A 12,312-nucleotide genomic window follows, 5' to 3' on the forward strand; every position below is an offset into this window, starting at 1 on the left:
GATATTCTCTCAGTTCAAACATTTGTTTTCCTCGATGAACAGGATAATTAGTAATGCTCCAATTCCTGAAATCTGTAATCTTGGATCATTATTAGATTTTTCAAGGAAAATTCCTGAATTCATATTATCATAAAAACAGGAATACACATTTAAATAGGAGACTGGCTTAAAATAAGGATACCTTCACTTCTTAGTGTTGGATTGTTGGGCCCAAATCTGGCCTTATGATTTTTGAAAGGTTATGTATGTTGATTTCACTATATGTTCTCAGAGTCCTGGTCTTTAATCCCTATATATAGTTTAAACTTTGCCATTGATTGAAATGTTTTAGGATACATTTTTTTGCCTGATTCAATAAAGTATAAGTAATTCTTTGGTTTGCTTCCTGATTTCTGATGAAATGTGTCCCTTGATGAGTATGATGGAAAGCAGAAGATGATGTATTCTTAATAGACTAAGGTATATTTGGAAAACTAATGTTTCACACTCTATTTTTTAAAATTTAATTTGGTTAAGATGTTGTTCTGCTGTTTGCACAATCTAGAAAGGAGTTATGAAGCTGGATAAATGCAACAATTCTTGAGATTCCACACTGGGTCATTCAAGGAAAATAACCACGTGATGTTACTGACAGTTGAAATGGCATTTGAACCTTAAGACTATTGGGGTCTGAGCCTGACTTCAGAAAGTGGGATCTGGAGATGGGCAGTTGATTACAGCTCCACTCAGAATTTTAAAAGTTCTTTCTGCATTCTCTTTTCTCAGGCTTGATATAGTTCATCTTTTTGTCTAAAAGAACAGTTTCTTTCATATCATTATAATTTTTTGGAGACCTTGAACAGAAAAGTAAGGTAATTTAATGGCACTTATTATTTCTTGAGTTGGAATCCATTTGCGACCTTAGCTCTTCTATGTGTCATAAGTGAGGTCAGTTGCAACAGGGACATGGCTGGGCAGGGGGATGGGAGCATTTTGGCTGTGACATCAGTGAAATCTCTCCTTGAGGTCTTTCGAAAAAAATGCTATTATTTATAATAACAGTCCTAGTTCACTTGAACACTGTCTGCAGTCTTGGGGGTATTTACAGAAGAAACTAATACTTTAGAAATCACTAAGATAATGAAATAGTTTTCAATATTTTCCAGAGAGCATTCACCCCTTCAAAGCCTCCTTTTGACTTACAAGGGATTAGAGGGCGAGGAAGACCCTGGCACTCCCTCTCTGTGTTAATTTGCCTGTGTTTCATTAAACGTTTCTCTGACACATGCACAGAACTGAAGTGCTTCATTATAAAATACGGTGTTTACTAAATATCAGGAATAAATTTTTATTAAGAGTAATGTCTGGTAATGAAAAAACCAGGAGAACACAACTTTTATGAAATAAAGTATCATAAACCTACCAACATCCTTCTCAAATCTTTTGGCTGAAACACTGGGATGTTACGCAACTCAACCCAATGATGGTAATAATATTTGCTGTTTATATAACACCAGTCTTCTGAGGAGCTAAATTGACTTCACAGGTATTGTATAATGAAACCTCACACCATGGCCTGGTGAGGAAAGTGGTTACTTTCATTTTATTTCATTTTATCAGAGGGGAAAATAAGAAAGGTGAAATGGCTTATCCACATTGTCATCAGAGGCCAGGAATCAAGCCTTCCAGATTCCCTCTTCATTGCTTTTTTATAAAAATGAATTCCTCTTTATGACAATAAATATTTATTTGCAGTGGAAGTACTAAGAGGCGTATGCTCTACTGGCTGATAGAATATAGTAAGGGACAGAGTCTCCCCCTTCCCCAGTAAGTTTACCATCTAAATAAGACAAACAAGACAAGACATGAAAATACATAGCGTTGGCATTTAATATGTGCTGCTTAGAAGTAGTTGGCTCCTGGTTTCAATGTCTTCTCTTGAAGTCACATACATATTTCATCCTCTGAATATTCTGGCAATGTATCCGCTAAGAGCTATAAAGTGATTTAATTTGTTTTTTGGTAGAGCATTTTCTGTCGGGGTAATGGATTTGTGCATCAGTGGCAGCCTGTAACATGGCTAAGTGTTCTGATTGACAGAACACCCACGTTCAGACTTGTTTATTTTTTGATAAGGAAAATGCCAGCTAACTTAGTCCATATGTGCTCTTCAACAGGAGGAGGCTTATTCACATGTAATGGACACTCATTTAAAAATAAAATGACAAGGCTTATGAGAACAGTAATACATATGAAAATTAAATTTTCTTTTCTCCTTTTCACTTAAAAATGTCTTTTTAAGAATTAATCTAATTATTTAAACTAATACTTAATGCTAACTTTATCAATATGTTTAAAAAAATTAACCTCTTTAACTTTTAACATCAGGGCATCTTATTCTTATTTGAAGGAATAGAAATTTTAAAACAGAGATAGTTTGGAAGCTATAGAAAAATTAAACAAATATATAAAGCATTCCATTCACATAATAAAGATAATAGAAGTCATATGACTTGAGCAGACCAGAACTGGATTCAGAAATTACTATAAAATCTATTTCTTAAGCTTTCGAAAAACACCTGAAACACCATTGTCTTCTGATGTCTCCTCCATGGCACCTTCTGCAGAAGTGCTTTTGCTGAGAACTTGTTAGTTCTTTGTCAGGAAAATAAGCTGAACATTGTCAGGAACCATGATGGGTCTGAGAGTTACCCTACTTGCAAGTGAACAAGTGAGCTTGCCACAGTTCCACGGGTGCTGGCAGAGGACATGAGTGCCTGGGTCAGAAACAAAAACTTGTTTACTCACAGCAAAGAAGCAATAGGAGCTTCACATCTGAGCTAGTTCTCCTGGCCCATGAAGTCTCTTAGGGGTGATGGAGAGAGGTCCAAGTAATTGCCTTGCACAGCATCAGAGCCCAGAACCCCTGGCTTGGGGAAGCTAAATCTTTTATAATACGCAGTAAACACACTTGCTAAACCTTTGCTTAGAAGGGAGAAATTATCTTTATTACACCGGACAGTAAGGAAACCTGCCCTCTGCACATCTCTGTTGTGCAAGGCTGTATGTTATTCAGACACCTTTGAAAAGTTAACTTGGAGAAAAGGACAGTTCCTCTGCTTACAAAATGTGCAGAAATTCAAGAGACCCATGGAGAATTATCTCCCAGAAAGCATTTTCATTAATGTTTCATATTATAATGCGAATTTGACATTTCTGGTTCTAATGTAGGAATTAGTTACAGTGGATTCAATTGGGTACTTCAAATCTGGTGGTTTATCTCTTGATAGGGAATAGGAAAAAGTAGTTAGGAAGCATTATTATTAATATTTTATTATCCAGAGAAACAAGATGATCTGGGCATGTTTATACTGTCTCACTACCACAGAACTTGTATTAGTGCCCCAGCACATAATAGGTGCTCAAAAAAGTATTAGCTCAACGTGTTCTAAGAAGTATGGCAACTTGACTAACCTGAAAAACCATGACCTGCAGTGGTTTCTATAGAATACCAATAAATGATGTCTAAAATTAATCTGAGTTTGATATGGTTTGGTACATGATGTACAAGGACTACATGTTAATACAGAAAATGATGGTAATAAAAGTAATGATGTATAATAACTTCATTTAATATCTTCACCTCCTTGTAAGGAATCTTAAGCATCATATTATTTCATTTTACTTCAATGTATCTAATGTATCTAATAGAGAATAGCTATTATAATATTATAGAGTTTTACTTAGAAGAATATATAATAATTACAGTTGTTTTGCTAAAATGTGAATTAATTGAACTCAAGGTTTTATTGTGGCAAATAATGGTAGACACTGTTATAAATAAATACAGTAATATAGTTTTAATATTTTTGTCATCTTTCCATGAGATTAAAATCATTCATATTTTGTAAAAGAGAAGTAAAATAATAATGTAATTAGAGCCTTATAAAAGTTTATGTTTTTAAATTTTCTATTTGAGACATACAAAAATATATTAGTGTCAATTATAACATATAAGGAATCCCCCAACTGAAGCCTTAGAATATCATGAATAACTTACTTTTAAGTGTCATTCTTTCCCATCCCATCCCACCCTTCTACCTCCTCATAAGAGCTAACCACCATCAAGAAATTTACATATTCCTACTATTAAGCAAGGGTTAACATATTCTGCCAAGGTTTTCATCTCTCAGAATCTTCCACTCAAGAGTATTTTCTCTTCCTTTATTCACTGATTTGTTTATGGAATTGTGCTAGGAATAAAGTATACAGAGGTGAGGCAAACACGCCTCTGTTCGGAGGAGTGCTCAGTTTGGCGGACGGTTATGATGGTTGGGACCTGCTGTTGAACTGTTGATATTAGGCAAGAATTTGTGGGTTGCTATAGCATCCGATATTTGTTAGCAGGATCTCATTCCACTAGAGCACATGTGGTTTTCTAGACTCTGTAGCAATCTTGGAGAAAGTCAGGGATGAAATAACAGATTGTCTTCAAATGCTTCAGTCCAGCTCTGAATTTTATTGGCACTTACATATTCCACTGTTTACTTCATTAAGTGAAATCTTTTTCTCTTGCGTCCCGTGCAGAATGTGAAGGATGACGGACAGCATGTGTGGCGACTCAAGCACTTTAACAAACCTGCCTACTGCAATCTTTGCTTGAACATGCTGATCGGCGTGGGGAAGCAGGGCCTCTGCTGCTCCTGTGAGTACGTTTGCTTTGCCCGGATGTCATCACCTCTGGTGAGAAGCCATTGATTTCGTGGAATAGTTCTATTTGTAGACGGAGTTAAGAAATCACCTGACCCTTCCCGAACCTATGATTTATCTTTCCCTGAAGTATGTTTCTGAAGGTTTAGATCACTCTAGTTTTAACTTTCTTCAATTTTGGAAAACCTTCTCCTTGGAAAAGAAATAAGGACATTTCCCAATTCACTAGCCATTTTCTTTCCACTGTAGTTTAATTTATTCATGATTCCCATTTCTTCTGGGAGTATTATGAAAATATCCATTGGTCTCTCATATTTACATCTTATGCATATTTGTCTTTTTTCCCTCCCTAAGTTATCACTTTATTCACAGTCTTCCTATAATGAGCTAATTCCTTTCAGTCTTTCAAAAATAATTAATTGATTATCAGTTTCCATTCAAACTAAGAAATCACAAGGAATACACACTAATCTTATACCTCAGGCACATGATTCTTTTTTTTTTTTGCGGTATGCGGGCCTCTCACTGTTGTGGCCTCTCCCGTTGGGGAGCACAGGCTCCGGAACATATGGTTAATAGATATTAGAACCCAAAGGGTTGCCAGTTCATGAATTGTGGCCATTATTTTTATTTCGGTACACTTATCTTTACAATATTTATTTTATTCTATGGTGTTCTTTCTGGTAGTATATGTAACAATTAATTTATAAAAGGCACTTAAGAAGTTTTAAATAAACAAGATGTATACCTGAGGAACTTTTGCATTCCCTGATGCCTCTGTTAAAACAGAGGGAGGGCTTCCCTGGTGACGCAGTGGTTGTGAGTCCGCCTGCCGATGCAGGGGACACGGGTTTATGCCCCGGTCCGGGAAGATCCCACATGCCGCGGAGCAGCTGGGCCCGTGAGCCATGGCTGCTGAGCCTGTGCATCCGGAGCCCATGCTCCGCAACGGGAGAGGCCACAACAGTGCTCTCACTGTTGAGAGAGAGTCTCCCACATACCGCAAAAAAAAAAAAAACAGAGGGAATATTGAGTCCTCCTCACTAAAGTGCGACTTTGTCTTGGTCCAGCACATTGTCCATCCACGCCCTTTTCTGCAGTGTATGGAGTTACTGAAATTGTCACGTTTATTAGACATATCTTATTTTCGTGCATTGATATTAAATCTAATTTTTCACCTGGCTTCCATATAATGCATAATTTTCAGATATTATTTTTAGCTAACAGCTTCTTTGGTAGCATATTTGGGAGTTGACTTTCTCTCAGATGTTTTATTTTACATTAAAAACCATATAATAGGTACACTTTTAAGTGATTTCTTACCTGTTTAAGGATTTTAATAAAGTTACATAAAATTACCTCGTGCCGCTTTAGAGGGCAGTTTCTAGTGGCCACATTTAAAAAGCTATTTATACCAGAACATTCTCCATGTACAAAGGAAGTAATTTGTTTTCAAAGTTTTATTATTTTTAAGGAAAATAATTTTTCATGGTACTTTCTCTTGATGGGAGCTTATGAAACAAAATGGTAATTCTCAAATAATATGGGCAATATCATATAAGAGTGAGAACCTTGCTCACAAATTTTAACTGATTAGTGTGCACATGTAATACTCAACATTATTGCCAAATATGGAAGAGAAGAGAAACTGCGTTTTCTTCCTCAGTGTTGCCAAAGGAAATCACAGATGTGGATATTTGGGAATAGTTTTCCTATTTAAATATTATATTTTCATTCTAACTTCATGCAGTAGTTAATTTTTGTTCGTTATATTGAGAGAGCTGCTTGGTTGTTTTTTACTTAATTTTTATTCTATGTATTTATGCATTTAGAATTCTTAATTTGGAACCAGTGTTTTATTAAAGAATATCTGTATATGACCCTGAGTTATATTGAGAATCAAGCCATGAAGTAATTTAAAGATGCCAATAAAGTGTACGTGTTGGTTTTTTATATACGTTATACATTTTATATACACACATATATATATGTTTGTACATGTGTTTCTATACATATTTGCAGATACATATAAAATTTTGCATATATGTATATACAATATGCTGCCCAGCAAATGTTGTTCCTTTTGGACAAACAGTGCCATGATGGCAATGAGGGATGAAGTTTAACTGAAGGTCTGGCAAGTATGATGAAATCTATTCTCTGGAAATAGACTAATCAGCCATTTAAGGTTTAGATAAATCAATAGACAAAGTAGCATAAACTCATGCGCTTTTATTCCCATGCCCGCCAGCTGCTCTCATGCCTATACTTTGTAAAATATAGATCTCTTCCTTCTAGCAAATGACACCAAGCCATTTGGCAGTCATCAATTTGTCTTTAGTATGTTTGTCATCTGGGAATTATCGTGAAAAATTTGAGTGAGGCCTGATTTAATTAAGCATTTCCTGCTATTGCCATGATAGAGGAGTCTTGGTTCTTCACATGCATAATATTTCCTGTACTAATTGGCCTTTTGTATTCCATGGTAAAAACAGTCGAGTTGGACTTTTCCTTGATGTGGCTGATTGGATTGATTAGGGAGCAGTGGCTATGAAACAAGCTTCTGTTAATGTCATTCTTTCTGTATAAAATTGCAATCAGGACCAGGATTAGCTCTGAATTTGTGTACATGTTTCCTTTCAGTTTGCAAGTACACAGTACATGAGCGCTGCGTGGCTAGAGCACCTCCTTCTTGCATCAAGACTTACGTAAAGTCCAAGAAGAACACTGATGTAAGTGTGTGGCCATGCTTGCTTTTTGAGGGTGGTGTTTATGGATGCCTCCTCTTACCACAGTGCTTTTGTTGTGTTCTAGGTGATGCATCATTACTGGGTTGAAGGCAACTGCCCAACCAAGTGTGATAAGTGCCACAAAACGGTTAAATGTTACCAGGGCTTGACAGGACTGCATTGTGTTTGGTGTCAGATCACAGTGAGTAACATCGAAGGATAAATCTCTAGCATTCACTCACGATGAAGATGGTATATCCCATGTTCTCTGATGAGTCCTATCCTGGAAGGCCATCCTGAATTTTAGACTAAGTCCAAGTTAGCATAAATTCATGGGGGCCTCTTATATCATGTGTGGCTCCCAAAGGGATAAATGTCAAGGTCAGATTTGTCCTCATAGAATCGAGAATTTTAGAGCTAGTGACAACCTTAGAGATAATACTGTCATAAGGTGTTCAATCTGTGCTCCATGGAGTTCTAGGAGCTGCCAGGAAGGTAACCAGACACGATGGCTATGGGTGGGCAGTGAGCCTGGGATACTGACAGGGTAGAGCTCAGCTATCCCTCTGCCCAAAAACACTATTCTGGTAAAATTTTCTATTCTACATGTTCTAAATTTATTCCAATCATAGAATCTATGGGCTTAAAAAGGGTAGCACAATGAATAATGTGGTACAAAGACTTAATTTTATAGTGAGGACACTAAGACCAAGAAAAATCTATGCAAATCATCAATGACCACATGACTAGGTAGAGATGCAGGTGGTCCATATTTTAGTTCTTGATGCTTCTAAGAACTCACTTAACCCTTCTTTGTAACATGGTGTTGCCTTGCTCCTTTAGTTAAATCATAAATTGAGGGATAACAGATACGGATGTAAACACTAGTCATTAATGGTATTGACAATCGAGAAAGAAGAGATCACTTGGTCTTTCCCAGGAAATCTTAGCACTCTACCTAGTTTGCTTAATTGTCAAAGCTGCTACAAGTAACTTCTGGAATAAATGCAGTTGTTAGATGGTACCTCTAGCGTTTCATGTTGTACTTCTGGAAATTAATTAGAACGCACATTTTTAAGAATAGCCATTTTTTACAATTTGGTACAAAAACATTTATGGGGCTGGGTTTTTTCCCCCATCGGTTGTGTTTTCTTTTTACAGCTAGTGTATGAGTCATCTTCTTATAGGACAAATTATTCTTGTTTTTGTGGGAATAAAAAGGTAGGGAGCGTTGTTTCAGTTAAGCAGATACGTTTCTCTGTAGTGCCCCTCAACACCCCTCCCCAACACACACGCCATTTAAAAATTTTTCTTAAACACACACACACACACACACACACACACACACACACACACACACACAGGATAATGAGAAAAACAAACTGTGACTTGCATTTCAAAAGTACAATTAAGTACTTTTTTAAAATGAACACATTTTCTTCAATCATTTTCAGCTATTACTCGGTTAAATTATATTTACATTTGAAATTTCCTCAATTATGAAAGACAGTTTTATTTTTTTGAAGTGTTTGGTTATTGTAATAAAACGTCTAACAATGATTTAAATTACACATAGAAATTACTTAAACATGTTGAGTTCTCAGTTTTAAGAAGACCAAAACTATTTCATTTGTTAAAAAATTTGGGCCATTAAAAAATATTAGTTTTCTTTTTTTTCTTGCTAAGCATCTATAAAAATATTTCTGTTTTATTTCTGATCTTGTAGGAGCCCGTTCCTCTTACTTTCCCCATAAAGTGTATCTTTCATTAATTATATCTTTACTATAAACTGAAGTTAGAGAATATCAGAATTTATTTCTTCGTTGTATTTCAAGTTATTTTGCCATCCTTCATACATTTCTTTTTTTTTCTTTCTTTTTTTTCTTTTTCTTTGCGGTACGTGGGCCTCTCACTGCTGTGGCCTCTCCCATTGCGGAGCACAGGCTCCGGACGCGCAGGCTCAGCGGCCATGGCTCACGGGCCCAGCCGCTCCGCGGCATGTGGGATCTTCCCGGATTGGGGCACGAACCCGTGTCCCCTGCATCGGCAGGTGGGCTCTCAACCACTGCGCCACCGGGGAAGCCCCTCCTATTTTTATTTCTTGAAAAAAAACCAATGTGTTTAAAGTTTGAACGCTCTAAAAATATGCATTGCTGGGCTTCCCCGGCGGCGCAGTGGTTAAGAATCTGCCTGCCAATGCAGAAGACATGGGTTTGATCCCTGGCCTGGGAAGATCCCACATGCCACAGAGCAACAAAGCCTGTGTGCTACAACTACTGAGCCTGTGCTCTAGAGCCCGTGAGCCAGAACTACTGAAACCCGCGCACCACAACTACTGAAGCCCATGCACCTAGAGCCCGTGCTCCGCCACAAGAGTAGCCATGACAGTGAGAGGCCCGCACACCGCAATGAAGAGTAGCCCCTTCTCGCCACAACTAGAGAAAGCCCACGTGCAGCAACGAAGACCCAACACAGCCAAAAATAAAAATAAATACATTTAAAGAAAAATAAATAAAAATATGCATTGCTACCTTTCCTAATAGAAAAGCTTTTGGAGATTTTAAGTTTCTTTACTTGACTCCTCTTCTCCTTCCTCCATTTAATCTCTATGAGGTATATCTTCTGCCCTTTTCATTCTATGGGAATCATTCTCCTCAAATTACCATTGCTAACGGTCTTATTGATAATCAGGGCATCTTGAAATTTTTTTCTTGTTTTATATTTCATTTTGTTTTTCTTGTTTTCTTTCTTTTGTTTTAGTGGTTCCTCTCATCTGTGACTCCAAAATCTGTATTTGTAGCCCAGGCACTCTCCAGTTACATATTTATTTTTGGTCTTGATCCTGTTCCTAGTGTTGTAAGAAATTAGGCCTTTCCTTTTATAGGAAAGAAGGTGCTACCTCTGGATAAACTCTGCTTTTTAAAATCTAAGGATTTCATATCTAATTCAGTTCAGACAGCATGTCCCTAACATCTTATTCTTAACAAAAGATCAGAGTGTACATGAAGATGACTCTTTGGTCACTACAGCAAAGCACAATATAAGCTGTAAATGTATTTAAATCCCGAGTTCTACTCAGGACACAGGCTAACCAGGGACCACTGAAGGGTGTAAGGCAGAGTTAGGGAAAAGTGGCTGCCCTCTTACTAAGCTCTCCCAAGACCCGAGGCTTCTGGCTAACTTTAGCCTGATTTGCTGTAAACCATGATCTCCGGGGTTCCTGTGGGTGTTTGGATCATGAAACAAGACTTGATATTTTTATATAAGTCCTCATGTATCCAGAAGAATATATATAGCCTTCTTAAAAATAACTTCAGCCTCTGTGCTGTTTTGGTTTTTAATGTTAAGCAATTATAAGACTATATCTATTAATTTATAGATTTTTTTGCCTAGGTTAAACATAGGATATTTACCTCTAAACATTTATATATTTAGCATAATCTATACTTTCTTCCTGAACTATTGTATGAAAATTTTAGTATAAAGTTGATCTGCTTTTGACTGACACACTACTGGTTGCCTTTAAACAAACTGAATCTACTTTCTTACGTCTTAATGCTTCCCAGAAAGTTCTATTAATATAGCAAAGAACTAGCAGAAGTTGTGATGGGATATGGCACCGTCAGAGCTGAGCTTTAGTAAGACCTATCTGAACGGAGTCCGTGAGGCATAGATTGCAGAGAGAAACAAAGATAACGAAACGTGGCTTCATTTCAGTGGTTTTCCAAATGCCATCACTTCCTTTGCACTTACGACTTTTGGAAATGGCTTGAGTTTTAACTTAGTCATAAGTTAGACTGACCAGATTCTTAAGAATGTCTCTGTCCAATCAGTAAGATAGTAGCTGTACAATCTTGGGCCAAGTATGTAAAAAGCTTTGGCCAGCTTCCTAATTTGTAAAATGGACTTAATGATACCTATTTTGTAAGATTTTTGTAAGAATTTTTTAAAAAAATCTATGTCATTGTGTTCAGGGAAGGCCCTATACATACTAGTGCTTATGGAAGGACAATTATTATCATAGTGAAAACTAGCTAAAATGTCATGTGAGGGTACAAAACCCATCCCGTGGCTCACAGAGGGCACTCCATGAATGTTACTCATGCCATCTCTTACTCGCTTCTGGAAGGGTCTGTAGTTGCCCAGTCTAAGAATAGTACCTGCATATTCTAAAAGCACCCAGAACCATGTGGTCCCAAATATCACTAAATGCTAGACTAGGCTGATTTATTTATATTCACTAAGAACAGCTATTCCAACTGTATTCTATCAGACATGGTAACATCAGGCTTGCAATCATTGGAAATAGAAGTCAGTCTCTTTTATCCTTGTCTTTCACCTCTATTTCATATATCCAACCTATCTCTGAGACTTTAAGTTTTCCCCTTAAAATATCTCTCTCAGATTTGAGTTTTTTGTCTTCACCATTCACAGCCCACGTGCAGGCTCTTAGCACCTCTTAACTAGATTAGAGTCAGAAATCTTGGCTTATCTCCCTAACAGAAGGTACTTTTCCTATAACACAGGCTGCAAACCACCTCCAGAGTCATCTTCTGAAAATACTAGTTTGTTATCATATGCCACCTTCAGCAACCTATAATAGTCCTGTGATAATAAATGCAGCTCTCACCTCTTCCTACCTCAACCTGGTTTTTACTTCTCCAAATATCTGACCCAAACCTAAGCACATGACGTATATGGTAGTCCCCTGTATGCCCAGTCCCTGCTGTAGCCGAGCATGTCTGTTGACAGGCCTCTGGGAAAGCCATGCTTCCCCCCTATTTTGCTTACTCTAGTATTGCCCTGAACGCACCCACCTCAAATTTTGACTATACCTCAGGAATCAAATTAAGTTCGACATTTTCCTTGAAATTTTCCTTGATAATAATGTGCC

General features: G+C 37.2%; 1 protein-coding gene across 1 annotated transcript in view; it reads left to right on the forward strand.

The window, feature by feature from the left end:
- The window catches only part of DGKB (diacylglycerol kinase beta), a 254,154-nt gene that overhangs the window by 156,041 nt on the left and 85,801 nt on the right, over window positions 1-12,312 (forward strand). Inside the window, exons 9-11 of the mRNA XM_007463785.1 lie at window positions 4,567-4,684; window positions 7,333-7,421; window positions 7,504-7,620. Of these exons, the coding sequence (XP_007463847.1) occupies window positions 4,567-4,684; window positions 7,333-7,421; window positions 7,504-7,620 (324 nt within the window). The remainder of the gene's footprint in view (window positions 1-4,566; window positions 4,685-7,332; window positions 7,422-7,503; window positions 7,621-12,312) is intronic.

The sequence above is a fragment of the Lipotes vexillifer genome, unplaced genomic scaffold, assembly GCF_000442215.2.
Source record: "Lipotes vexillifer unplaced genomic scaffold, Lipotes_vexillifer_v1.1 scaffold489, whole genome shotgun sequence".
NCBI lineage: Eukaryota > Metazoa > Chordata > Mammalia > Artiodactyla > Lipotidae > Lipotes > Lipotes vexillifer.